General features: G+C 38.3%; 9 protein-coding genes across 9 annotated transcripts; 5 read left to right on the forward strand and 4 right to left on the reverse strand.

The window, feature by feature from the left end:
* Positions 1-384: 384 nt before the first annotated feature.
* V1514DRAFT_288712 (PQ loop repeat-domain-containing protein) lies at positions 385-2,297 on the forward strand. Its single transcript, XM_066925263.1, has 4 exons — positions 385-524; positions 580-807; positions 862-1,016; positions 1,087-2,297. The coding sequence occupies exons 2-4, from the start codon at positions 678-680 to the stop codon at positions 1,924-1,926; spliced, it is 1,125 nt and encodes a 374-aa protein (XP_066785451.1). The 5' UTR covers positions 385-524; positions 580-677; the 3' UTR covers positions 1,927-2,297.
* On the reverse strand, positions 2,064-4,241 carry V1514DRAFT_324808 (pseudouridine synthase). Its single transcript, XM_066926496.1, has 3 exons — positions 3,840-4,241; positions 3,622-3,771; positions 2,064-3,569 (listed from the first exon to the last, which is right to left on the reverse strand). The coding sequence occupies exons 1-3, from the start codon at positions 3,983-3,985 to the stop codon at positions 2,267-2,269; spliced, it is 1,599 nt and encodes a 532-aa protein (XP_066785452.1). The 5' UTR covers positions 3,986-4,241; the 3' UTR covers positions 2,064-2,266.
* V1514DRAFT_324809 (uncharacterized protein) lies at positions 4,226-5,105 on the forward strand. Its single transcript, XM_066926497.1, has 3 exons — positions 4,226-4,437; positions 4,498-4,777; positions 4,829-5,105. The coding sequence occupies exons 1-3, from the start codon at positions 4,295-4,297 to the stop codon at positions 4,949-4,951; spliced, it is 546 nt and encodes a 181-aa protein (XP_066785453.1). The 5' UTR covers positions 4,226-4,294; the 3' UTR covers positions 4,952-5,105.
* On the reverse strand, positions 5,051-6,949 carry V1514DRAFT_324812 (uncharacterized protein). Its single transcript, XM_066926498.1, has 2 exons — positions 6,175-6,949; positions 5,051-6,124 (listed from the first exon to the last, which is right to left on the reverse strand). Exons 1-2 carry the CDS (start codon positions 6,788-6,790, stop codon positions 5,127-5,129), a joined length of 1,614 nt encoding a protein of 537 aa, XP_066785454.1. The 5' UTR covers positions 6,791-6,949; the 3' UTR covers positions 5,051-5,126.
* A 2,455-nt stretch (positions 6,950-9,404) lies between these two features.
* On the forward strand, positions 9,405-11,587 carry V1514DRAFT_324818 (P-loop containing nucleoside triphosphate hydrolase protein). The gene has a single exon (XM_066926499.1). It carries the CDS (start codon positions 9,445-9,447, stop codon positions 11,242-11,244), a length of 1,800 nt encoding a protein of 599 aa, XP_066785455.1. The 5' UTR covers positions 9,405-9,444; the 3' UTR covers positions 11,245-11,587.
* Positions 11,434-12,706, reverse strand: V1514DRAFT_146744 (beta-lactamase-like protein). Its single transcript, XM_066924489.1, has one exon. It carries the CDS (start codon positions 12,583-12,585, stop codon positions 11,623-11,625), a length of 963 nt encoding a protein of 320 aa, XP_066785456.1. The 5' UTR covers positions 12,586-12,706; the 3' UTR covers positions 11,434-11,622.
* Positions 12,707-13,344: 638 nt separating this feature from the next.
* Positions 13,345-16,252, forward strand: V1514DRAFT_324822 (fungal-specific transcription factor domain-containing protein). Its single transcript, XM_066926500.1, has 3 exons — positions 13,345-13,544; positions 13,617-13,687; positions 13,762-16,252. Exons 1-3 carry the CDS (start codon positions 13,461-13,463, stop codon positions 15,980-15,982), a joined length of 2,376 nt encoding a protein of 791 aa, XP_066785457.1. The 5' UTR covers positions 13,345-13,460; the 3' UTR covers positions 15,983-16,252.
* A 221-nt stretch (positions 16,253-16,473) lies between these two features.
* On the forward strand, positions 16,474-18,014 carry V1514DRAFT_324823 (uncharacterized protein). The gene has a single exon (XM_066926501.1). It carries the CDS (start codon positions 16,541-16,543, stop codon positions 17,762-17,764), a length of 1,224 nt encoding a protein of 407 aa, XP_066785458.1. The 5' UTR covers positions 16,474-16,540; the 3' UTR covers positions 17,765-18,014.
* A 4,147-nt stretch (positions 18,015-22,161) lies between these two features.
* On the reverse strand, positions 22,162-23,365 carry V1514DRAFT_288729 (velvet factor-domain-containing protein; the record flags this gene model as incomplete). Its single annotated transcript, XM_066925264.1, has 3 exons — positions 23,292-23,365; positions 22,929-23,241; positions 22,162-22,848 (listed from the first exon to the last, which is right to left on the reverse strand). Coding segments are annotated over exons 2-3 (918 nt in total), but the record flags the coding sequence as incomplete, so codon positions are not given.
* Between the last annotated feature and the right edge of the window lie 1,724 nt (positions 23,366-25,089).

Genomic DNA, 25,089 nt, shown 5'->3' on the forward strand with positions numbered 1-25,089 from the left:
CTTATTGTCGATTCAAATATTTGATCTGCTTGCTTGTTTGTTTGTATTATCGTTGTTTGGATGATTTGGTTGAGAAATCTTTATGTTTTAATTTGTATAATTCGAAAATGGTGGTGTTTCTGTTCGTTTTTAGTACAATTATTTTGGTTTTTTACTTTGACTTTGAGTTTGAGCTTCATTTTAATTGTGTTGTATTTTTTATAATTATATGATACTGCTGCCATTGCAATAACTCAAGCGAATAAAAAACTTCAATTTTAAATAGTTAAATAGTAATCGTAGAATGCATGGTTGTGCGGCTGCATCAGAGTAGTCACGTGTTAATTCCAGGCACAGATAGCGAAAATTTGCGCGCTAGTAAAGTCTCGGAGCTCAGAAAGGCGTATCGGCACAGCACAGATTTCGAAGTACGGGGAGGCGAATCACAAACCCACGACAGACCGTAGCGTTAAATTATTTACACAAAATAGGTTCAGATTCGGGTCTTTAAAAGCCTTGTTGCTGTTAATAGAATTTTGGAAATTGTATGTGTTTAGCGGTAGCATATTTTCCATGACGATGTGCTAATTGGAAACATAGTTGGGAAATTGTTATCAAGCATATGCCAACCGTGATACAACCGGCATTATCAGTTATATCTCATAAACATTTGCACATAACTTTACGCCAGACCCATAATGTCGGACAGTGATTTAATTTATGGCTGTCCAGTTTTAAATGACAATGGGTTATCTTTAGTTGCCTGGGTTGCGAAAATATCAGGTACATGCATGTACGGACTGGCTGGCGAAGCATCGTTTGTTTTCGGTACGCATTACTTTTGATCTTTTGTTTAATCCGATTTTAATAATATTTTTTTAGGTTATTTATCATTATTCTCATGGCTATGGGCACAATTACCTCAAGTAATTGAAAATTATAAACTGGGTTCAGTCGAAGGACTGAGTTGGTTGTTTCTATTTAATTGGTTTCTTGGAGACCTCACAAATTTAATAGGCTGTCTTTTAACAGAACAAGTATGTATACGTGCATATAAATATTTTTTTTTTGTTTTGCAAAAGTTTAGGTAGTATTGACACATATCAGTTATTTTTTCAAAGGCTGCTGGCCACTTATTATTTGATCATTGACGTCATTCTTATCTCCCAGTATATTTACTACTCTAGAAGACGTTCAGACTACCTACTTCTTTCACCATCAGGGCCTGGTAGTCCTAGATCATCATCAGATTCTTTAAGAACCATAAAAACTAGCAGCAGTAGGAATAGAGCAAGTATCATTCTTTCTCTGACTGCAGTAGTGGCGATAGCCGGCGCTGTTGTTACGCCTTCAATTTCAGAAAGTTGTACACAACCTGAGTTTCTTTTAAGTTCTCAAAACGAACCGCATGAGTTATTTACTGTCATGAGCGGTACATTTAGTGGCTTACGCAGATGGTTTAAACTAAACGATAGAGAGTTTGTGGGGCGAATTTTCGCTTGGGCTTGTACTACGATGTATTTGACTTCTCGCATGCCTCAAATATATAAGAATTTTGTCAGGCAGTCTACAAGCGGTCTTTCGATTTTATTATTTGTTTCAGCTTTTCTTGGTAACGTGTTTTATACCTTGTCAATTCTCACCAGCGCTGCTACATTAAGCCCACACCCGATAGAAGGAACTTCCAGAGCTGATTTTATTTGGGAAGAACTACCATATTTGCTTGGTTCTGCAGGAACTGTAGGGTTTGATTTTACAATATTTTGTCAATGGGTTTACTATGGTGAAGGCAAAGAGTTTTTCTATAAATTATACTACGGCCGAAAAGCATGGGAGCAAAGGCAATACCGGCGCGAATTCGAGAGCGAAGACAATGACGTTACTTCGGATGATGAAAGCAATAGTGGAAGTAGTAGTACTACTGCCACTGATGTAAATATAAATTAGTTTTGACGATACGATTAAAATAATTGGTTGGGGTTTACGGCGATACAAGCAAGCATGGCTGTTTAAACTTCTATTTTCACCTTTTTTTTTTTTTTTTCCTGGTCACAACGATAATGGGTTTCATGGGTTAGGTGGGTGTGGGGTGTTTATTTTGTAAATTATACAAACATATATTGATTCGAATACATGTAAAAGATTAGATTCTAGTATCCATGACGTATATATACAAGAAATAACTTAATGTCTATTTGGGATTTTAAATTCAAATTTTAAAATACAATCTAACATTTATGTTGACATTCTTGTAATACCAGGTTTAGTTTTCTATCCATTATACAGTTTAACCCTCGTTATCTCCTTCAAGATTTGATAGTTCTTCTTTTTCAATTTGCTGCAAAGCCGTATCCGTCGTGCTAATGAAAGTGGAAGCAGAGTCAGCAGTACCCGGCAGGCCAGCCGCAAGTAAGTATGCAAAAGTCTGATCTTCAGGGCCAGAGGCAAGATTGTCAATAAACCCAAAGAACGAGCTAAACACGTTCTCTTTTTCCTCTTCAGCATAGATTTTGTCATAAATATGTTTCTTCTTAAATTCCTCCATTTTATCGGCATACTTATCAAAGTGAATACCGTCGTGCCCATATGAGTTGAGGCGAACATTAATTGCTTCGTATGATGGTGATTCAAGCAACAGACCAAGCGCCGGTGCCTTGGGGATGTTTATTTTCCGTCGTCGAAATGCTTCATCTATTCTGGTTAGTGGTATTCCAGTTCGGACAACAAGTGTAGCCATGCTAATCATTTTTCTAATCTGATGCAACATAAACGATTGTCCGTGAATCTTAATCGAAACCCATTCAGTTCCTTCAATGAACTTCGGCTCGCTAGCTGTAAGCGATTTCATAAATCTCTTTGCACTTGGATCGTTGTACTCCTTGCCAATGGTAAAATTATGGAAATTATGATGTCCTTCATACACTTTCAGTGCTTCGCGCACTCTATCTAAACGCTCCTTTGAAATTCTGTATGCTTTTCGCGCATCATATTCAATCTGCTTAACCTTTTTGATAGCGGCATATTGTTCACGCGTATACTGTACTGTCTCTTCTGACTTGACCTCTCCGTTCTTCTTCTTCGCTGAAAAATCCACACCTGTCTGAATGATGTCATCCGCAAGAGTCTCCGCATCGACTCCCGCCTCCCTGCACAAATCAAACACTTCGTTCCAATATTTCTCACTTTCCTTGTCTTCTAGTACCACGTTTGGAAATGCGTCCGATGATTCCTTCATTCTTCGATATAAGTTAGAAGTAGGCTTTGGTGCAATAAACGCATAACTTGGAATCAGGTATTCATAAACACGAGAGTCACATTGCTTTCTGCATTCGAAACCTTTCGTTGTACGAGTATACCCCCATAGTCTAATTGTCGGTGGCAAGTTCTTGTTAATTTTCTCCACAATATTCTCATCCTCTATAATCATCTTCAATGAAATGACATTTCCTGCAGCGTGAACGCCCGAATCGGTTCTGGCAGCTCGCATAAATCCTGATTTTTTGGGGTCATTAGAGTTATCACGAGAAATAGCACCAGCTTGAACTAATGCCGTAAAAATATCTCCTTCGATAGTTTTATGAGGTGGGTTACTAAAGAAAAAGATTAATATCCCAATAATCGGGCAATCACAAGACTACTCACATCTGCATTCCGTGATATCCAGTTCCGCAATATCCAATCAAGCAAGCGACTTTTCTCTTAGGGCGTCTCTCCCCATCCAAATTTTCTTCATCTCCAATTGGAACTTTCAGATCCATCTGCTTCTTCGTTCTTCGGTCATCACCCTCAGTTCTACAATACTGAGTTAGTCATCGCAAAAAGATTCGTATAAGCATATTTAAAGATCGTTTGTAATTCACCTTCGCACCTTTGAGTTCTGATCTCCACGACCGGTTCTGCCTTTACGCTTGCGATTAGAGATTTGTTCCTCTGAAACCTCGGGCTCATTGTTGACCTCATTTGGTTTGTTAAGAGTGTCAGGGGAGACTTCATTTCTCACAGACATTGTAATCTTTTTTTTTAACCTGCAAGCTTGATAGGCGTATTTCAATTTAGATCTCAAATTGTGTTCAATTAGACACGATTTAAGAAAAATAATTGATCAAGATTAACCCAAATCTATGTAGATAGATTATCTCCAAAAACTGGCGCTCAAAATTTTTTTCAACAGAATTAAAGAGCTGCGAAATTTAAACTTTAATTAACTCCCAACGACTTCACAAAAATATTTATGGGACTTAATAAAATAAAATATTAAAAAGCGAAAAATCTTTAATCTCAATAGTCAAGCTTGACATATATATCGTTCTTCACTATGCGGCCATTAACAGAAGAAGAGACTAAGACGGTGTTTGAAAAACTTGCAAATTATATTGGCAGGAATATATCCCACTTAATCAACCGACCAGATGATCCACACTGCTTTAGACTTCAGAAGGACAGAGTGTATTATGTCAGGTATGTTACTAAAGCTCTCTCGTTCGTGCTATTCAATAACTAAATTTGATGAATTAATAGTGAGCCGGTAATGAAATACGCTACTTCGGTGGGCAGAGGAGAACTCATGTCCCTTGGTGTTTGCTTAGGCAAGTTTACAAAGACTGGAAAGTTTAGATTACACATCACCGCCTTGGATGTCCTTTCCCAATATGCTCGATACAAAATTTGGATCAAACCAAATGGAGAGATGTCTTATTTGTACGGAAATAATATTCTTAAGGCGCATGTCGGGAAAATGAGTGATGACATCCCTGAACATACTGGAGTTTTAGTCTTTGCTATGAATGATATTCCTTTGGTAAGTGCAAAATTCCTGTAAATACGATTTTTTTATTAATACTATTTTTAGGGATTTGGAGTTACTGCAAAATCTACTGCTGATTCAAGACGGTTAGATCCCACTGGAATTGTGGCATTTAGACAAGGTGATATTGGTGAATATCTTAGAGAAGAAGACACTTTGTTTACTTAATTTCAATCTTTTGTCCATGTGGTGTAAGTATGGTTTTGCATTATATTAGTTATGGGATGTGGTTTTTACAAAAAGTTGTTTGAAGTATATTTTGTAAATGGTTTTATTTTCTTGTTATTACTTTATATTAATTATACATAAAAATCAAATACGCATAAAGTTAATTTTTATACCCCTATACATTCAAAACCCCGGACCGCTCCAAAGCATCGACATCGATATCTTTGATCAAGCTCGAAATTGGAGTTAATTTCGAAGATAATTGCTCTGCCTGTTCAGGATCGTTCGATGCATAGGCTGTTACCAATCCTGAAACTGAGACCAAATTATCAGTATCATTCGACAATGATTTCTGCAAAAGTTCAATAGTCTGTTCGATAATTTTGCCATTGGAAGTCTCAATTTGAGCGACCGCTGCGGCACGTATTAGATTTGATCCTGAACTCTCGGACTCAGCAACTTCGCTTAAAAGTTTAGCAATTTTGTTATGACGTCCTTGTAATTCAAAAATTTGAACTGCCACTTTGACAAGACCAGGTAACCGCGGCGCACCGCTATTAAGCAATCGTTCAATAATCTGGGCCGCGTGGTCAATATTTTTCAATTCCACAAGAAGTTGAATGGCAGTAAGCGCAACTGCTATATTCTTAGGCTCCTGATGGAATTGTTTCAAAGCACGTCGTAGAATATTCTTGTCAGAGTATTTACCACTGTTACTAAAAGGATCAATAATTGACGGTCTAAAGTTAAACAACCGAACATTTTCATCTTCGGGAAATTCTTCCAAATGTCTCTTGATGCCTTTCTTTACAGCCGATTCCTTGCCGGCCTGATAATCTGCCACTAATCGATTACGTTGAAGTCCTCTGACTTGATATCTGATGTATCTTGACGGTGCCGAGTTAGAGCTAACAGCAGAATCAAGAATCCGCAGAGTGACATGTGGATTCTCGCTATCATAACCAGATACGGAGCCGAGTGCCAGCAGATTATTGATGATTAAATTCTTAAATGTAGAGTCTAGCGTGTCTTGCCTGTTAAGATCGAGCAGTATCGCAGCTGCCTCATCTGCCTGCCCAAGTAAGGAGTGAACGTATGCAGCTTGTATGAGAATAGAGGCCAGTTCTTCAGTTAAGTCTTCTTCGGACAATCCATCTAATGATTGTACTAGGGCTAGATCTTTGGTTAAAAACAAATTACAAAAGTAAACTTTCTAACCTTACCTTTAGCCTTTTGTAGAAGTCCTAGAGCATCAGAATAATTTTTTTCGCCAATTTTAAGGGATGCCAAATTGAATGCGTGCTCATGAGAAACAACTGTGCCAAAATCCGCTTCCGAACTAACTTTACCCCACCATTTCTGCTGGGCGGCAATTGCAATTGAATTTACCAACAAATCATGCTGCTCGCCATCTATTATATACTTGTATTTGGATAAGGAATCGTAGGATTTTTTTGCCTCTTCGAAGTTTTCTAACTTATATTGCACTTGAGCTTCCAAGTGGAGTAACGCACGAATTTCAAAGGGTCCTTTTTCGGTTGCCAAAGTAGCTTTAACAATATCTTGCGCAATACCTAGCTTACCAAGCCTGTAATTGCAGTACGCCCTTTCGAAGGCATATCCTGAAGGTTCATTGTCAATAATGTCCAGAGCTTCAGAATATCTGTCAAGTTTAATCAAAGCAATCGCTTTCGACCTTAAAGCAGCTTTGTCCGATGGGTCTTGTCGCAAAAGCTTATTTGAAAAATCCAAGACATGATCGTGTTCCTCATTTTTTGAGTGAACTGATAACTTTGCAACTAGTTCGTGAAGCGATGGTTGCGATTTCTTCGGTGCCATTTACTTTTATTGCTAAATCTCTTTTCCAAAATTAAATATTAGAGATCTGTTAGTCCAAAAAAATTCACTCTACCGTAGACTGTTTATCTCACAATTTCGTCCAAAAAAAATAAAATATAAAATATAGAGTATACGTCAACTAATGATACAAATTGTAAGTTTTATATATTTTGTACTTTTGGTAACTGTGAGATGTTACTTTGTTCAAAGTTACCCTGTTTAAGGTCATCAAAGACATATTGGTAATATATTAGCTAAGGTTAATGTTATTTTCAGTGTTTTATTAAAGATAAATTGTGTTTATTTAATAATCAATATTCTAAAGTACAAAAGTAGTAAGTACATGTTTAGAGTACTTTATTTTCAAGTATAAATGTATAAGGCTGCTATGGTAAAATTAAAAGTTTTCAATAAAGGTTTTGCCAGGGTCTGGCACTCCGACCGGTCGACAACCTTCGTATTGGATGGCCCCAAATTCTTCAAGCATTCAAAAAAAAAATAATTGATTACTTCTGTTTAATCTTTACTGCTTAACGCATCCTTGCGTGTCGAACATTTTTCATTGCTCTGCATTAAGAAACTTTGAAGTAAAACGCTTTTCCATTGACTCAAGGTATCCTCCGGTAGGTCGAACATTCCCCGTGCAAGGTCTAGTCAGGGGCATGCTGAGTAGGCTGTTCGTGCTTGCCTAATAGGTTTTCATTGTCATTATCAACCAGATTATCATTCTCTCCGTTGCTGTCAATGGGATCTTGATGGTTGTAGTAGTCATTCTGATGCAGTGATGAGTCTCTGGCGCGTTGATGTATTCATCATTTAGACTGATTATTAGTGCGCAAATTCAAAGCACATATTGTTTCCATTCTCATCATCAATAAACGTTTCCTGCTGCTACGGGTTAAATATCGCCCCATGCTTCTCGACATTTGTTTAACCAGATGTGGAGAAAAAAGCGATTAAGGGTTGGGGCTCTCCAGTAGAGGTGTAAACGTACTCTTAATTCCTCCTCCATCAAATAAGGTTAAATACCAAAACAAAATGCAATTTATATGTGGAACTTTAAAATTAGAAGAGCTATGAAAACACGTTCTTAATTTTGGTTTTCAATCAATAAATTATTGCGTATATTTGAGTAAATTAATATTATAATAAGTTACAGAGAATTGATCCGTAATGATAAACTAAGTCACACGTAAGTTGCGTTGCCATGGAAATAGAAGTAAACCGCGCATTCGAATCCGGCCGAAGCATATAAACATTTAAATTCACAAGTGATCGCCATTCCCTCTCGACCTACGTTTCTCTCCACATAACGCAGCACAACACTGTCAACACAACCGATTCGATAAAAGAAATTTATTTCTGAAATGTAAATATACCTATTGATTATTAGTGGTTTCTGGTTTGTTAAATTTCTTGTTTTTAGTTATAATGTCAATTACAATTACGCGCTCCGAACTGAAACATGGCACCGCTGGATAAGCGAGTTCTCGAAATGACATTTCATTTAAAAGAAACTGCAACCGCTGCAAATTATAATAAAACTTCGGGCACAATGAAGATAGCAGGCGTGCCTTCGGGGGGAGGGTTCACACATCTGCACGAATGTGGCCCAAAATCTCAGCGACGAATTTTGCATCATATTTTGGGCCAATTTCTCAAGCTCAAAGATATTGGTGTGTGCAAACAAGCATGCTTTTGTCTCGCTCAGCCGAAGTGACGCCGGCGGCCGAGACCGCACATCATAAGATGGGCTCCGTGCACATTGCGGTAATGGGCGTGCCTTCGGGGGGAGGGCTCACACGTCTAGAAAAATGTGCCGGAAGTTTTCAGTATCGTATCTGAGGTCTTATTGCCATAGTTTTATATTATTCGTTTTGTTGCCAAGGCCCATTCGCAGTTGACTCTTAAAATAAATATCGGGTGGCCAGGCACCAAGGAAGCTCCCCGACACCAATTTTGAAGCCGCCGGTTGACCAGTGGCCAAAGCTGTAGTAACAAATAGCCACAAACCAACTCTTAAAAAGAAAATGAATGTCCATTTCGGTCTAATGTTAAGAAATAAGGGGTTAAGGTAGTCCTGGAATAGATCATACATTATGTCAATGGAACTCTTAGACGAGAAAATGAGAACCCTTCAACACTGTTGAGGTCAAGACACTTCGAAAGGCCAACGACGCCATCTCAAAATGCCGGAGGGCTAAAAGAACCCTATTGCAAGATTCAAGACGGGATCCTTACAGGCGAGGAAGCCAGCCAGAGTTTAGTGGAAAAGTGTGTAAGGAGGAGGAAGGGCGCGACGAAGGTGTGGTGGTGGAAGGGGTCATCGGAACGGCATAAGACGGGCACGCGGCTCTGTCGCATCTGCTGTAAGGCCGGCCACAATGCAAGGACCTTCCCAGAGACTGGAGATGTATCTAATTTATCGGATTTCGTAGAGTTGCAGGATTAATTAAGTATGGGATGGGGGGGGGGGGTGTTCAGCAAAAGTGGCTGGCCTGCTGAGTGGGAAAACTGTACGTTAATTTTTGATAAAATTCACATATTCAGGGTACGGGTATAATGGTTTAAAATTTTTTCATTGTAGCTTTTTTTTCTCGGCTGAAAAAGATTAGGAAAATATATACCACTTACAAGAAATTTTTTTGCCTTTTATGCTGTCAATATTACGGCAGACAGCAGTACCTAAGTCAAGGACTGCTTGTTTGTTTGAAATTGGAAGCACATTTTTTTGCCGTCAGTACAACCATGGTAGCAATCGTCGTGGTCGTCAAGGCCGAGGAAATACTCGAGGGTCTGGCTATGGCAAGGGGAAAAGAAGCATGAAGCATCAGTTGATGGGAACCAGGCCTTCACGTTTGATGCTGTCTAAGAAAGTCATTGAACCGTCAGACGCTATGAAAACACGAATGGATCATGATGATTTCCGGAAACATAATAAGGTTGCTCGTGAGTTCAAAGAACGCCAAACGACAACTCCTGATATGATTGGTCCGCCGAACGCGGGTGAATTTGGTGCATTGACGAATATACCTTTTGAGGAACGAAATCCGCTTAATGCAACTATTGCCCGTTTGAATTCGTTTGAATCTTTAAAGTTATTACCTGTTATCAGGTTGGCACTCTATAATCGGGCACTTCAGGCGTTCGATGAAAAAAAGCCGTCTCCGGTTCAATCATTAGCCATTCAACGTATTCAGCGACTGGCTCCTTCAACAGTGCGTATGAAGGAACGTACATTAGTTACACCTGCACAGGAATCTTCCGAATCAGACGAAAAATATTACGAAAGGAAGAAACTTAAAAAGACTCTTCCCGCTATAAAATCAAAACTACAATCATTTTTGATTGCAGCCGAGACTGGATCAGGGAAGACTTTAGCCTATTTATTGCCTCTTATGAGCCAGTTGAAAGAAGAAGAGTTAAACAATGCACCTGCCATATGGCCGTTAGATGATGGAGCGCCTTATATTCGATCGGTGGTAGTTGTTCCCACAGCCGAACTTGTTGTACAAGTACTTGGATTGATTAAAGATATGTCGCACGATATAAAGTTGTCGTCATGTGGCCTTACGAGGGAATCGTCTTTGCGAGCGATGTATAATTTGGCCAGAAAGAGGGTTGATGTATTAGTGACCACCCCCGTTCCTTTACTTAAGCTTATGGAACGCATGAGTGAGAAAAATTTATTACAACACTGCCGACGCATTGTCGTGGATGAGGCGGATTCACTGATGGATCGGTCATTCAAGGAAAAGACTGAGAGTTTAATCAACAGTGCGGAGATGTTGGAGACGTTAATTTTTTGCTCAGCCACAATTCCAAAGAATTTTGATAAATTTATGCATGAGAAATACCCCGACATGGAACGCATTGTCACACCGCACCTTCACCAGGTACCTCGACGGATCAATTTCTCCACGGTTGACACTTCTGCCGAACCGTTTTTCAATGACAAGAATAAAGCACTTTTGCAGACCTTGTACAACGTCGACAGAAGCGACACTGAACCTGGTAAGGTTAAGAGGATTGTTGTGTTTTTGAACCACAGGGAGAATGTCGATGATATTACAAAGTTTTTGAAGAAGAGTGGTGTTAACGCAATTGGATTGACTCGGGATAATGATATGAAGGAACGTTCAGAAATTTTGGACGAATTTGTACATCCTTCTCCTTCTTTGCCAGGCCAAGTCAAACTGGTGACTGGGAAATTGGACACCATACGTGTCCTTGTTACGACAGACATTTTTTCCCGCGGTATCGACATGCAGGCTGTCAAAACCATTATCCTGTACGATGTGCCGTTTTCATCGATTGATTTGATTCACAGAGCTGGTCGAACTGGCCGAATGGGTCGTCGCGGAAGAGTCATTCTGCTGGCTGCCAAGAACGAGTTGAAGCCATGGCTTAGAGGACTCTCTAGGACTATTAACAGGGGTATGGCGTTGGCTTAAAGTTATGTATTATATGGCATGGTGATGGGTGTTTTATTTTATTGCTTTTATGATAGTTCTATTGGCATTCAATGTATATACTAACCTCCATTTTACCGAACGGTGCCTAAATTGCGCAGCAAAAAAAAAAAGAAAAAAATCCTTACCGATGCAACTTCTCTGTTTGACTAGAACTGTTCATGTTCTTGATCGTGTCTCTCGGATTATACAACATCGGAATATTGAGTTTGTAAAAAAAATTGTTTTATATAATTTTCTTTGAAGCCTAAAGTTCAGCTGGATATTACTTAAACTATAGTTTTCCAGCCTTACTGTGGCTCCTACATTTATATTTATTTTCTATCGTAATGAAATTTTAAATGCTTTTTTTGTTTTGCTTTACTCAAGTAAGATTGGAGCTGGCATTTGCCATTCAAAATTGAAGTGCTTTTTCGCTTCTTCAAGTTTTGAATCGATGCACATAAACCCAACGTTCTTTGATTGATTGAAATAAAAAACCAATTGCTTCCCACGCATAATATCTTGTTTAGTAAGAACAGCTTCGCCTTTCAATGTTTGCCAGAATGCCTCTTTGGTTTCGACTAATAGCTTCTCAGTGTCAGCCTTGTCGGTGATATGTCCAGATGCGGTCGTAACTCGCTTGCCAGTCGGTTCAAGTTGCTTATTTTGGTCTTGAACATATTCCAACATGAGTTCAATCGAAGCAATGTAATCTACCATGTTTGAAGTTTCAATTATGTAAATGGGAAGTTGCTCATAAATTGAGTCGCCAGCAAACAAAACGTGTTCCTCGACATCGTAGAGGGCAATTTCGTCTGGCGTGTGACCGGGTGTCAAGAGCGCTTGAATTTTTAAGTCCACGCCATTAAAGATTAAGTGTTCTTTTTGCTGCAACCAGTGATAAACTTTAAACTTTGGGGTCGGAATATTGAAAGCGCAGCAAAGTGAGTTACAGCCAAGATCTTTAAGGATGTAATTCTTGTCGTTGCCAGAAATGAACACGGATGAGTCGTCAGCAAATTCAGATAAGCCGCCAATGTGATCATAATGCGTGTGAGTAATGAATACCAGCCAATGCTTGTTTTTTTCTTGATTTGCATCCGGGTCAACATATTTAAGTTTTCCAGCTTCGAGAAGCTTGGTTTCGATAAACCGGCGAATCGATTTTTCTTGAACAGAGGCATCTCTGGCATGGTTCTCGCCGCAGCCTGTATCGATTAGCAACAGCAAAGTCGGGTATACTTTGACGTAAATAAATGGAAGCTCCTTGAGTGAGTCATCTTGAACAACTTTGTAGGTGCTGTTGTTAAGAGGCTCGAATGAAAAGCATGAAGTTGTCATATTAAACTGCAAAAAAATAAAGTAAATTTATTAAGATAAATAAATCATGGGAGACAATGCCATATTTAACGCCATCACTCGTGTTGACAAGAAACATGCCGATAAAGAATTTGAGTTCAATCTTAAATTTTAGCGATAAGAAATCGTGAGACAAAACGACTGACTATAATTCAAAATTTTTACTTTCCGGGGTTTGGGTCATAGCAAAAGAGACTTGAAATTTAAAATAAATCCGTCAACAAATATTGAAATGAAATTTTTTTCTTGATATGAGTTTTTTTACATCAACCTTTCATTAACCGTTTCAGCTAGTTATTCGACACAATGTTTATATCATGGATGAGTGGTTTCATGCACTGAGAGAAAGCAAAAAAAGTTATGGTCGCATGATACTCTCATGTTATATCTCTCGAGTTTTAAATGTAAAAAATATTATTTTTACCAAAAAGGAAAAAAATAAGATATATTTTAATATCATTTTGCTGCTTTGCTTTTGTACAACCTAGAGAAAAAGGGATTGAATCACGTTTGTTATTTAACCTTTTTATGAAATTGCGGGCGTGGGGAAAGTTCCCGATTATATATGGTTTAGCTGAAACTCGACTGCAAATTTTGACATTGATTAACCATTTACAGAATGTACTCGTTGAATCGTTTTTATTTGAAAATAAATTGTCTTGATAGTTGTGGTCAAAAAAAAACTACGGGAGCCACAAAAGTCACTTAAAAAGGGCTAAAAAAAAAAGTGGGAAAAAAATAGTTCGGGCCAAATAGAAAATTGCTAGTATAGTTTACTTTGCGCGTCTCTTTCGTTCATCAAGAACGCCAATTCTCAAAACATTAAAAAGTACTTAATTTTTCTATTTTGCTTTCTCATGTTCGTCTTTCCTGCGAACAATGAAGAATATCGTAAAAGGAAACGTACTCACAAGGCATGCGAGCAGTGCAAACGTCGACGGGTGAGCAATTTCCCTATACTCGCCTCTTTCATTTTCTAGTTCATATAACTGAACATGTTTTTATAATGACAGAAACGTTGCGAACCACCGCTCAAGAATCATGAGCGATGTGCTCCATGCATGAAGGATAATATTTCTTGCAGGTATGTTGAGTTCTTATGTGCATGTGCAAATGTTGCATCGTTTTAAGAAGCTGATTTACCGTTGGACGATACAGTCTGGAGCTTTTCGCTGAATCAAGTAACGTAAACGACAAACCGATTGATTTGAATTCTAGCCCTTCAAGAAATGAGCGAGACGACAGTACAAAAGCTATTACTGATCGACTAGTGCAATCTGTTCGCGTGGCACTTTCAAATTCTGCTGCGGCTAAGAGATCTGAATTGGGCACGGTCAATGCTACCTCTTCGTCTATGTTACAGAAATCTAAATCGTCGCAGGATGCATCGTTTTTAAGCTCTAATACTTCACACTCAGCAGCATCTGCTGCTGCAACTGCCGCGGATGCAGTTGCACCCATGGCGTCGTCAACTGCGGCCACACTTGGAGACGCCGCTGAGGAAAATGAGTCCATAACATCACCGGTCAATGATGATTCTTCTGCAACAGCAGGTTCAAGTCACGCAATTTCATCATATGCTACAGAAGACATAGATTCAGGTGGTTTTATTGGAGATCTTGATCCGGCGTCTGTTCTTTTAACACTTCGCAACGTTGAGAAGGACCGAATGGGCGTTTGGGTTAAGGGTGCATCTGTTCTTCAACCAGTTAACTCCCATCTTTTTGCTTATCTTAATTCTATTCATGCATTTGATCTTCCGTCACGTCAGATTAGGGAAGCATTGCTTGACGTCTACTTTACTTACATTCATCCATTACTTCCATTGTTGGACAAGGAGGTATTTTTAGGACAGCATTCTCGTGATGAGTGCCCAACGCTTTTACTACATGCTGTTCTTCTTGCTGCGTCACGGCATGCTTCTGCCCTTAAATTTGTTCCTCTTCGGTCACCTCGGCATTTCTCTACTCTCACTGCAGCAAAGATACGGGCATTGTTGTATACTGCGATTGAAAGAGACAAGCTGACAGTGGTTCGAGTTTTGGCTTTGCTTTCACTTCATTCCGAAGGATCTGATGGTCTTGAAAAGTCGTGCTCAGATCTTGAACAAGCGTTTCATTATGCGCACTTTTTAGGTCTTCATCATGAACGTCGTTCACATCCTGACCAAGCGCCCATGAGACGGTTATGGTGGTGCTTGTGGTGTCTTGATCGTATGTCTGCCTGTGTTTCGGCAAGGCCGATCATATCCCGACTAGACGATGTTGGCGTCACTGGTCTGAGGCCGTCTGAGGAAGGATGGCTAGGCAGTTTTTACGGCGTATGTCAGATTTTGGATCGGGTTATTGCAATGTATCGACCTCTTGGTTCGACACTTCCACCGGAAGTTGACTTAGAAGTTAGTTACGGTCCTGACGATTCTTCTTCGCCATTCGCCAGCTTTCTTGAGCTTTTACGTCATATTGCGTGCATCCTGGCACATAAACGTGCGCCTGAATCTCCGGATGCCAATGCTTCGATTCTATTACGATCAACAGAACGGATTTTGAATATCGTTCGGACCCAACCCAAGCTTCCACCATTTCCGGCGGTTCCTTATGCGGTTTCCCTAACCCTTACTGTATATCTTAGATTGTATCCGTCTCCAGAAGCTCGCAAGGGTTGGCATGAGAGCTGTGCGGTTTTGGACGATCTTGCGAAAACCTGGTGGGTTGCGGAAGCCATGGGTAACATGGCACGATCAGTATTTAAAAAGCTGGAAGAAGATTTTGCTAATCGAACCAATGCTGAAGAAAAGTCGATAAAGAAGAATGGGTATTTCAGTCCAGGCATATCTTCCTTGAGTAAGGTATTCAAAAAGACGAAGACTGATAATGGTTCTTCGCCATCAATTTCATCATTGCTTCTTAAGGATCCTTCACCGACGAATGCGGATTCGTCCAATTCCATGTTACCGAATAATGGCTTGGCAGATTCATCAAGAAAGAATATAAATAACAACAATGCTGACGCTAATACTAATTTAAATGTGCCTAACTTGGAGACTCAGTTTTTGGAAATGTTTTCGGATTTGCCAAACCCAACTTCATTTCTTGATTCGGCATTGATGGTGGATAGTTTTAACGATTTGATACCTGATATGTGGGTACCTGACTTGAATTTTCAAGAAGAAACAAATGCTGATGGTAGTAGTCTTACAAAAAATGGCGGTGGCCGTGATGCTTTATGGAACCACGAAAATGGGTCGCAACCTTCCGATTTTCATATCAAGGACGGCCAAATTGTTATTGATGGGTTTCAAACTACTACGAGTGAAGAATCACAAAAATTTAACATTCCTGAACCAAGGGGTGGGGGTACAGGCATGTTTAATTTTTAAATCGATCATTTGTTTGGTGCGAATATGATGTGTTTTACGGTCTTTATTTTTACTTACCATTTTTATAATGTTTAATACTGCTTGATTGAAAGCTTTTGATTTATGTACATATATATTTGTTTGATTTCTTGTATACATGTTACGTAGAAGCTCACCCGGAGGTCGCGCGACTGTACGTAAGGCGGGTGTTTAAAAAATATATTTACGCTTACGCTGGAAACGTGTGAAGAACCGGTGGTAAGGGTCGTGATGAAGATCCTTCAGAACAGTTATAGTTAATGTATTATTGTACTGATTTATAATAGTAATAATAGCTGCCAGCGTTATCGGAATACGAGCTACTATCTATACTTCACACCTAACCCACTGTAACCGCTTCCTGACTTTTCCGTGCAAAGCATTCCCGCAGTTTACCCTGCTATCGGAAGTTACCCGGTGTTGGTGTTCTTTGCGCGTCACAAAACGCGCCTTTTGTAATCGTAAACAAACAATATACATATCGCTGATGTATTAAAGCCTATATAACAGTACATTTATTTAACTATTTATTTTTAGTTTATGGAATTGAATAAAGTATTTTCGAAACTTGGGGATAATATCAAGCAAGCTTGGTTGCGCACGGTTGAAGAGTTTCATTTGTTCGAACAGCGGCAACAACAGCAACGGCAACAGCAACAGCAACTTCATCATACTCGACAAGGATATGTAGATTTGGAAAATAATAATACGAAGTTACTGGTCCAACGTGCTCGCGCCAGGCGAGCACAGCGTGCTGAAGACCAAGTGGAACAACAACAACAACAACAACAACATATTGATGGTTACCGCAATCATCGGAGTAAAAGACGCCGTCGAATTGATAATACAAATACGGTCACTGAATATTATGAGAATTTAAATGGTTCTGACGCGAGAGGTAGAGGCAACATACAAAATGACGGTGACGCGAAATCCAAAAAATTGGTTGCGGTCAATCAAAAGGTGAAGACGCATAAAGAGCGATTAAAGACACACGCGAGAAAAAACCATGATCAACAAAACCTTTTAAAATGCAGAATAGAACCTATTCTCTCACCACAGTCACCTCCGCCGCTACGATCATTGTTGTCATCAACATTTAGCGGGAGCAAAAAACATCATCTTGATGATGGCGATAATATCGACACTAAAGGGGTTGATGTTGAACGGTTATCACGGCAGGAAGTCTTGCAATTAAAGAATGAAGTAAATGTCATGCAAGAAATGATCACGCGATTACAAAATCGAATAGCCGAACAGGATGAAAATATTCGCTTAATCGAGAAAGGTGTCACAAATGCATCACATGACCAATCTAATGACCTTGGTCATCGACATAGTCATGATAATGACGTGGTTAATAAAGTATTGCCAAGTAATGAGTATGCTGAAAAAGTTCCTCTAGTTTTCGCAGCCGAAACAGATGCTGCAGCGGAAAGGATCCATACTATTACGTTTGATGATCGTTATGATGGTGATGACAGGATCAATAAAAAATTGGAGTCTTTTCACAACAAGGAGAACGCTTTTTTGGTTGCCAAATCACCACGAAATTGGCCGCAAGTAGACTCGGCAGTGAAAGAGAGTGACGCAAGCGTAACAATGGAAATCAAGAATGTGGATATAGAAATAAACAGTTTTTTGAGACAAGATGCCGATAAGGATGTCGTGCAAAATGATCAGTCGTTTGAAATCATGTCTCCAGTATCATTGCGTGAATTAGATATGTGGCCTAATACTAATACGAGGATGATAAATAATTAGAGGATTTTTATAATGTCTACTGCAACAATGGTTTCAATTGTGGGAAATACGACTTTCTAGTCACAGTATCTTTATGTATTGACTAGATCTTGAATATTCTTTCATAACATGAAGTACGAGTCCGGCATCAACGTGTTTCGGTGATAGGAAACGTCGAGTATGTGTAAAATAATTCGTATGGTTATAATGTATTATTGTATGAAGTAATACGCCGCTAACGGTAGAATATGCAATTTAAGCTTTGAAAAAGATTAAAAAAAATTTCTGCTCTTTAAAATATTTGAACGCCGTCCAAGACAAAAATTTAAAATAAAATAGCTTGGCACTAAAATAAATTTTAAAAAAAATAAAGATACGGCCGCGTAAACATAAATTAGATTGAGTATAGTATGTTAAAAAATACATCTTACCACACCAAAAAAATAAAAAGTTCTTAGACATATTCTTATTTGTGTATTGACGCAAGTTTGAAGCTCGAAGTGGGCACATGCGCCAACGCCAGGTCGTAGTATATGGTACCAACAATATAGTACATTTACAGCAAATTTACTTTTTCAGTACAAAGTCAAAAAAAAAAAGAAAACCCATGCCGAGCATTCTCCGGATTTCCCTGTCGTAGTGTGTGGTACTGAGAAAAGAAAATAATTTGGGCCAGTGAAATGCCCAATGCCCTGGTCACAAGGCCAAGAAAATAAAGGTGTGCACCTTCTTGAGGCCTGCAGGCGCCTAGCAGATAGGGCTCCTCAATCTTGTCAATGTGGGGTCGTGTACAGGCATTGTAGGCATTGCAGACATTATAGGCACTGTAGATACTGTAGGTATTGTAGAAGCTTGTAAGGTTTGTTTTGTCTTGTTTTAGTAAATTGCGGTAATATTATATTTCCTGGTAATTGTCATTTTAAAAGAAATTTTTTGGTTGCGCGAAGTGTTCGATTTGCTGGCGTTAATTCTTGCCTCTTTACTGTTCGGTTGGCAGTCCGAAAGTTAACTTCAACCTACAAAGCAAAAGGGAAAAAGCAAAAAAGATATATGAAATTTAGTTTTAAAATAAAGGAGTAATAGTGTGTGCCTATTATTTGTATTATGATGTATACCGCTTAAGGCAATGCGATGAGCGTATAGGGGATGTTCCTTTTCAGTTGTTACAATTTTTTTTTCTTTACATGATATCCAGGACATAATTTTACAGATCAAAATCAAACAAGGTCACATGCTTGTTACATCGCATAATAAAAAATTAAAAAAAAATTGCGATGCAAAATTTTGTATGGTTATTTGTTGTCTACTCGTAACTCCCCTGCGTGACGATTGCAGAACAAAAAGCTCAAGCCTGTGTAAAATAAGAAAAATTTAATGTACTAATTAACTGAGGCGTGGTTACACTCCGTAGCTTGTTGTTCTATTTGCAATCTTTTTCAAGATAGGTTTACAAAAGTTAATGCACAACTTTTTTTTTGGTTCAATTTTTTTTGGAAATGTTTTACTTTGGATACATATATGTTATATAGTCTAGATCGCGTATTTTGGGGTATTAATTTCGCAGAATCGATTTTTATTTTTGAAGACTTTCTCAGATAACATTGTCAATTTCATATTTTGGATAAGTTTATAATAACCTCAATCGATGGATTTGTTTGCGCGATTATTTTTTTTATTAGCTCCTTCGCGGTTCACGCGTAGCTGAGACGAGAAGTTCTTTTTTCTCTCACATGAGAAGCCAAAATGTCAAGTCACCACCTTTTTCCAATAGTTACCACATCTGCAGAAAATTGTTGGTTGCCCTGATTTTGTAACGGTTTAGCCATTTTTTTTTCAGTTAAGGAATCGCAGATGCAGACTTTCATATTAGAAACTTTCACTTTTGTTAATTAATGTCCAGTGCTTTTTTGTACAGGAAAGGAAAGAGTGACGTTCTAATTTCTATAGTGTGTTTTTGAATTGTATCACCTTCCTTCAAAAACTTCAAACTAATATAATTACGATAAAGGAAGCAAATACATATACATATTTCTGATTTTTTGAGGGAATTTAATTTATCGTTGGCCTAATGGGCAATTCACGGGCAAAAAAAAAAAAAAAAAGGAGACGTGAGCTTAGAATCATGCATCTCTTTTTTTTACATTTTTGGGCTTTTAAATTTGACCATCTCCATTTGAATCAAAACAATTTTCTGTTAAAGAATTTTATAATATATTAAGTAGTTATTTTATTTATTCCTTAAAAATTTATTTTCCAACGGTAAAATTTTCAATAAAAGAATGTAAATCTGTTTGTACCTTTATTTCTTAAACGGCTTTTTAATATATTTTTACCATGCTTGCTTACTAGTTCCTCGCTTAAATTGTCAATTTATTTTTCTGCCGGTTAAACTGTAAGCGAAAGAAAAGGAAAAAATTTGAAAAAATAAGTGAGACATGGATTCGTATGTGTAATAAATAAGCTAAATATGTAAATCATAATTATTTTATAGCATCGGTATCAAACCGACAGGTACAATCGGCTCTTCCTCGTTTTTTTCATTAAACCCGTTTTTAATTGTTTTTCTATTTGTCGATGATTTTTTTTTGTTTCTATGAGTAGATCTAGAACAGACATAAATAATAAGCTAAAGAATCACATACATTAAACCAGAAATAAAAAACAAGTATATTTGTTTACACGAACCGGTACGCGCGATTTTACATGATGTCATTACTAGTTAAATAAAATTTGACCGCCATTTCGGATACCAGTACATATGTAAGCACAATTTTTGCTCTTTTTTCTTTTTTTATTCGTATATATAAGTTAGTATTGCAGAGTTGCTTTAATATATATAATAAGCCTTGTCAATTCAATATTTTTGTTTGCCTCTAAGGTCTGAACAAACAGAGCGACCGCACTGTATCTAAAAAAAAAGTTATCTTATATTATATGGGTATCCATAAACGGAATCCACATGCACGCGCAAAGTCGTTGGAACGCCTTTATTCTAAATGAAATTTTTTCTATACTATATATAATAAAAACCGCAAGTTTTATTTCTTTGTCTATTTTTTTTATTGTATATATGGACCCTGTACGCGTCATTTTTTGCCCTTTTGTTTTTTGTATACTTATATTTTTGAATTGTTATTCAAAAAAAGAAAAAAAAAAATGGAGAGGAAAATGTACGTGGTACGCACCCTGGTTTAAAACTTGCTTTTTAAAGTTTAGTGTTTTTTTTTGCTTTTTCGTTAAGTAAATTTAAGTTACACTAATAAAGTTTATTGCTTTTTTTCCCTTTTGTCCTATTAGTTTGTAATTACGGTACGGCACTATAATGAAAAAACTGCGAAATATTTTTAAAAAGCCCATATTATTGTACATATTTATACCTCAACAATAAAAAATAAGTAAATTTAGCGGTTTTTGTTTATTTATTGTACGATTCGTAGATATTATTGTGTACAGTGTTTGGCAAGTTATTGTCGCTACTGTTACTGCTGGAAAGAGGATGCCTGAGAATTGGTAGACCGAGAAGTTGTGGTGTTGGAAGATGCAATGGGTGTTGTTGATGTTGATGTTGTAGATTATGATACTGATTATGATGAAGTTGTTGTTCTCGTTGTTGTGTTTGTTGTGGTTCTTCATTTTGTTGGTACTGGTGATGATATGGCGGTGGTTGTAATGGCAATTGTAGTCGACGTTGAGATTGCATATACGATTCAAAATCGGCTTCGTTACCATGCAAATGCGAGTTCACAGATGAACCTAACGTATGAAAATTAGTTAAATGCGGCGGCGGCAGGGCGAACGATTCTTGGTGTTGCGGGGTTGGTAAAATATGCTGCTGAGTAAGCGGATAATGCTGATACGATATTCTCTGTTGCGACGACTCATTGTTATGAGAGTATGATGAATCTGGAGTTGCATAAGAAAAATGCTGAGACTGCAAAATTTGCGTGTTCGCATGGTGTTCGGGAATATGAAGACTTAAATTTGGTCGAGAAGCATAATGATTTGAAGGCAAAATTATGTGTTGCGGGTGTACATAAGCTGGCGGTTGTGATGGTTGTGGTGGTAAAGGTGGAGGCGGAGGTGGAGGTGGAGGCGGAGATGAAACATAATTTAATCTATGAGGTCTAAAACCTGGTACTAACGGCGGTGGGAGAGCTAAAGGAGTCGGTGCTGACGGTGAAGAGCTGAAGCCAAAATTTTGACCATGTGGAAATGAATGCGACAGTATGGTTGCGGAAGTGGCGGAAGGCAACGTGACGCCACTACTGTTGCTACTAATAGATGAAGAAGTGCTGTAGGACGAGAATGATGGTGTTTGATGTGCGTATTCAGCTGGTGAATGGACTATAGAACCACGGTGTGTAAAAGTTGAATGAGTTTGCCGTTGTTGTTGTTGTTGTTGTTGTTGTTGTTGTTGTTGTTGCTGTTGCTGTTGCTGTTGCTGTTGCTGTTGCTGTTGTTCAAACGGTATGACCTGTTGTGGGGTGAAATTATCCTTGGACCAATAACTAGCTAATAAGAAAGGCGAGGCTATTGATTCAGAGTCGACAGATTCAACAGAAGATGCATCAGCAGAAACAGGAACAGAAGTTACTCCAGCGCCAGTCAAAATGGTAGCAGCTCTCTTCTTGACATCTTTCACGGGCCTCCGAATTTCTTTGCGAACCCGAACCTTGCCGCCTTGTGAGGCAATCTCCCTGGTTAACGCTGACGATGGATCAAGACCTGGAAATTTTTTTGGAGAGTATACGGTCAAAATGTTTGAAAAAATTTCACCTCTCCAGACCGCACCGCTGCCGATATTGTTGTGATTGGAGTCGTGGCCGTCATCAAGACAAAGTTCAAATAATGAAAACAGAATGCGGTACGATCCTTCCTGGCGGACGGACAAATCTTGAAATAGAAAATATGCCTTGCCAGGTGGCGGATTCCGCAAAAAATTAACTGACGTGATTGTTCTGCCGGTTAAGTTTGACGTTTGAGGAGGCGGTCTATCTTTAAACAAATCATCATTACTAACACCATCAGTCAATGCGCCAGAACCGTCGGTACCGGTAGAATGTAGAGTAGCTTGAAGAATAAATGTATTTTTGCAATGCGCGGTACTATTTCTTAAATGTTAGAAGAAAGCTAACACTAAGGGAAAAAAATTAAAAAAAAAACACAAATAAATAAATTTACGTACACGTCTACTCCGTTTTGAAGAACGTACAAGTTCACAACCGGAGGCGGATCTACAGGTCTTCTGGTATCTGCCCTCATTCCCCAACCCGAGGCTCTGGCTTGAATTGGATGCTGAGCAATCTCAAGTTGAAACGTGACATTAGCAAGGGATTCATGATATTGATACTGCGGTTGCGGTTGTTGATGCTGGTAATTGTAGTACTGATATGGCGATAGCGATGGTGGAGATGCCATGGTGCAGCATCAGCAACGACGAAAGCATGAGTAAGAGACGTGACGTAGACGAACGAGTAGCGCCTATGTTCTAAAGACAACTATCAAAAAATAAGCACGATGGTAAGACAATGTAGAAATGTATACGTACCTTTACTTGTCTCCAAGTGTATTATATAACATCCATATTTACATAAAACTGCAATATAAGTAAAAACCAAGTCCAATGCGACGGCTTGCAAAAATGCCAGGAAGATAATTTAACTTATTCAATTTCGGGGAACAAGAGTATTAAAGTTTCACAGTTGTTTCAAAAAGTAAGTTTTTAGAGTTTGCACATGGCTTTTCCTTTTATTTTAGATCGCTTGGCGAACATGTACGGAGCTACAAAGTACAAACCTTATTTTAAAAGCTACCGGCAACTGCCGATAAATGTGTTGAAAAAAGTTGACCGAAACACAAAAAGAAAAAAAAATTTTTTTTCTTTCTTCGTTTACTAAAAGGATCAGGTTCGGTTTTAATTTTTTTTTTTCTTCTCGAAGGCAAAGACTATCCAGGCACACGACTCATGCGTGCTGTAAAATTAATTTGTTTAATATGCAATGATGTATTAGGTTGTCATAGCCACATACATGCATAATGTATCTATATATATACATTTATAACGAGAAAATTGAGCTTTATTATAGTAGTTATATTATTAAACAAGTGTACTCGAATATAAACGGTTCACAATTGAAAAAAAAAAAACGAACGCTACAGCAATAATCAGTCAGCAGTCAGCTGTGTTCGGCGTTTTTTTTTTTTTTTTTTTTTTTTTTTTAAGAAGAAAAATGCAATAGTTTTAAAATTTTTGGCCGTCGATTAGTAGAAATAAATATTATTAATTAGTAGAAAGTCATCGCATACTGCATTCACAGTGAACCAGAGCAGTGATATACAGCTTTATAATGTAACTGCCAACTCATGTAGTAATGCAAACAAGCAACACGGGGGGCACCTACCACATGACACCTGTCACTTACCTTTATCGCTGCTGCTAACCACCACTCACATGCTTCTCCCACATTGTATTTATATCGATATACAAGGCGTGCCGCGCTTTTTTTTTGTTGACGCTTTTTGCTGTTTTCACGGAATATTCCGAAGCACCCAGCTCCGAATAACCGGCATGGTGCCTTGCGCGTTCACAAACTTAAGAGGTCAGAACATCGGAATACGGCGCCGTACGTATATAATATACAAAAAATACATATAGAATTCATGAATACGGTTAGCTACTAACCTATGTAATCAAGCTGTATACAAAGTATATAAATGCAAGAAATTGCAAAGTTTAATAGACATCGTAAATAAATATAAATTGCGCCGTAAATTCGTAATATCCGTGCGCCGTTGCTATTAATTACCTAAGATAAAATATCATTACAGTCTCACAGGTACAGATCGAGATGTATATACAAGTTCCAACGTATAACTAGAATTTATGTAGCGCATTTTAAGTATTTTAACCATTTCTGTAAACGCATTGCACTGTTACAAAAATTAATTTTCATGGCAACTCAGGGGCGTTCAAGGAGAAGCTAAATAAAATCTTGCCATTTCAGGCCCTTCGAAGTTGTGCCACTCCCCATGCCTTTTTTCGATTCAAATTTAGCAGCGGCATGGAATCGTGAACGAGTATATCAGAAAAAATTTTCTGTAATAGTAATTTCAGAAATGACTTTAAGGTGGATCAATACAATGGTGTAAAGTATTGGAAAAGGCGGCGAAGTAATTTGTGAAAATAAACAAGAGAGAAAAAAAAAAGTTTCAAGGTGGTTTTTTTACTGTCGGAGGATTACATGTCCGCTTCTAATAAAGAATAGGCTGAATTGGAGACCCAGACTTAGACCTCATGTAATATTTCGTTAGTTTATCACAAGCCACCTGCGCCGTGCTTTAGGGAC

The sequence above is a fragment of the Lipomyces japonicus genome, assembly GCF_038497905.1.
Source record: "Lipomyces japonicus strain CBS 7319 unplaced genomic scaffold V1514scaffold_4, whole genome shotgun sequence".
NCBI classification, from domain to species: domain Eukaryota; kingdom Fungi; phylum Ascomycota; class Lipomycetes; order Lipomycetales; family Lipomycetaceae; genus Lipomyces; species Lipomyces japonicus.

Coding starts and splice junctions, on each gene's coding strand:
- V1514DRAFT_288712 (XM_066925263.1), top strand. CDS start 678: ATGTCGGACAGTGATTTAATTTATGGCTGTCCAGTTTTAAATGACAAT. Junction 808..861: donor CGAAGCATCGTTTGTTTTCG/GTACGCATTACT, acceptor ATATTTTTTTAG/GTTATTTATCATTATTCTCA. Junction 1,017..1,086: donor GCTGTCTTTTAACAGAACAA/GTATGTATACGT, acceptor GACACATATCAG/TTATTTTTTCAAAGGCTGCT.
- V1514DRAFT_324808 (XM_066926496.1), bottom strand. CDS start 3,985: ATGTCTGTGAGAAATGAAGTCTCCCCTGACACTCTTAACAAACCAAAT. Junction 3,772..3,839: donor CAGAACTCAAAGGTGCGAAG/GTGAATTACAAA, acceptor TCAGTATTGTAG/AACTGAGGGTGATGACCGAA. Junction 3,570..3,621: donor GGATATCACGGAATGCAGAT/GTGAGTAGTCTT, acceptor CTTTTTCTTTAG/TAACCCACCTCATAAAACTA.
- V1514DRAFT_324809 (XM_066926497.1), top strand. CDS start 4,295: ATGCGGCCATTAACAGAAGAAGAGACTAAGACGGTGTTTGAAAAACTT. Junction 4,438..4,497: donor GACAGAGTGTATTATGTCAG/GTATGTTACTAA, acceptor ATGAATTAATAG/TGAGCCGGTAATGAAATACG. Junction 4,778..4,828: donor CTATGAATGATATTCCTTTG/GTAAGTGCAAAA, acceptor TACTATTTTTAG/GGATTTGGAGTTACTGCAAA.
- V1514DRAFT_324812 (XM_066926498.1), bottom strand. CDS start 6,790: ATGGCACCGAAGAAATCGCAACCATCGCTTCACGAACTAGTTGCAAAG. Junction 6,125..6,174: donor ACTTCTACAAAAGGCTAAAG/GTAAGGTTAGAA, acceptor CCAAAGATCTAG/CCCTAGTACAATCATTAGAT.
- V1514DRAFT_324818 (XM_066926499.1), top strand. CDS start 9,445: ATGCTGTCAATATTACGGCAGACAGCAGTACCTAAGTCAAGGACTGCT.
- V1514DRAFT_146744 (XM_066924489.1), bottom strand. CDS start 12,585: ATGACAACTTCATGCTTTTCATTCGAGCCTCTTAACAACAGCACCTAC.
- V1514DRAFT_324822 (XM_066926500.1), top strand. CDS start 13,461: ATGTTCGTCTTTCCTGCGAACAATGAAGAATATCGTAAAAGGAAACGT. Junction 13,545..13,616: donor AGCAGTGCAAACGTCGACGG/GTGAGCAATTTC, acceptor TTATAATGACAG/AAACGTTGCGAACCACCGCT. Junction 13,688..13,761: donor AAGGATAATATTTCTTGCAG/GTATGTTGAGTT, acceptor TGGACGATACAG/TCTGGAGCTTTTCGCTGAAT.
- V1514DRAFT_324823 (XM_066926501.1), top strand. CDS start 16,541: ATGGAATTGAATAAAGTATTTTCGAAACTTGGGGATAATATCAAGCAA.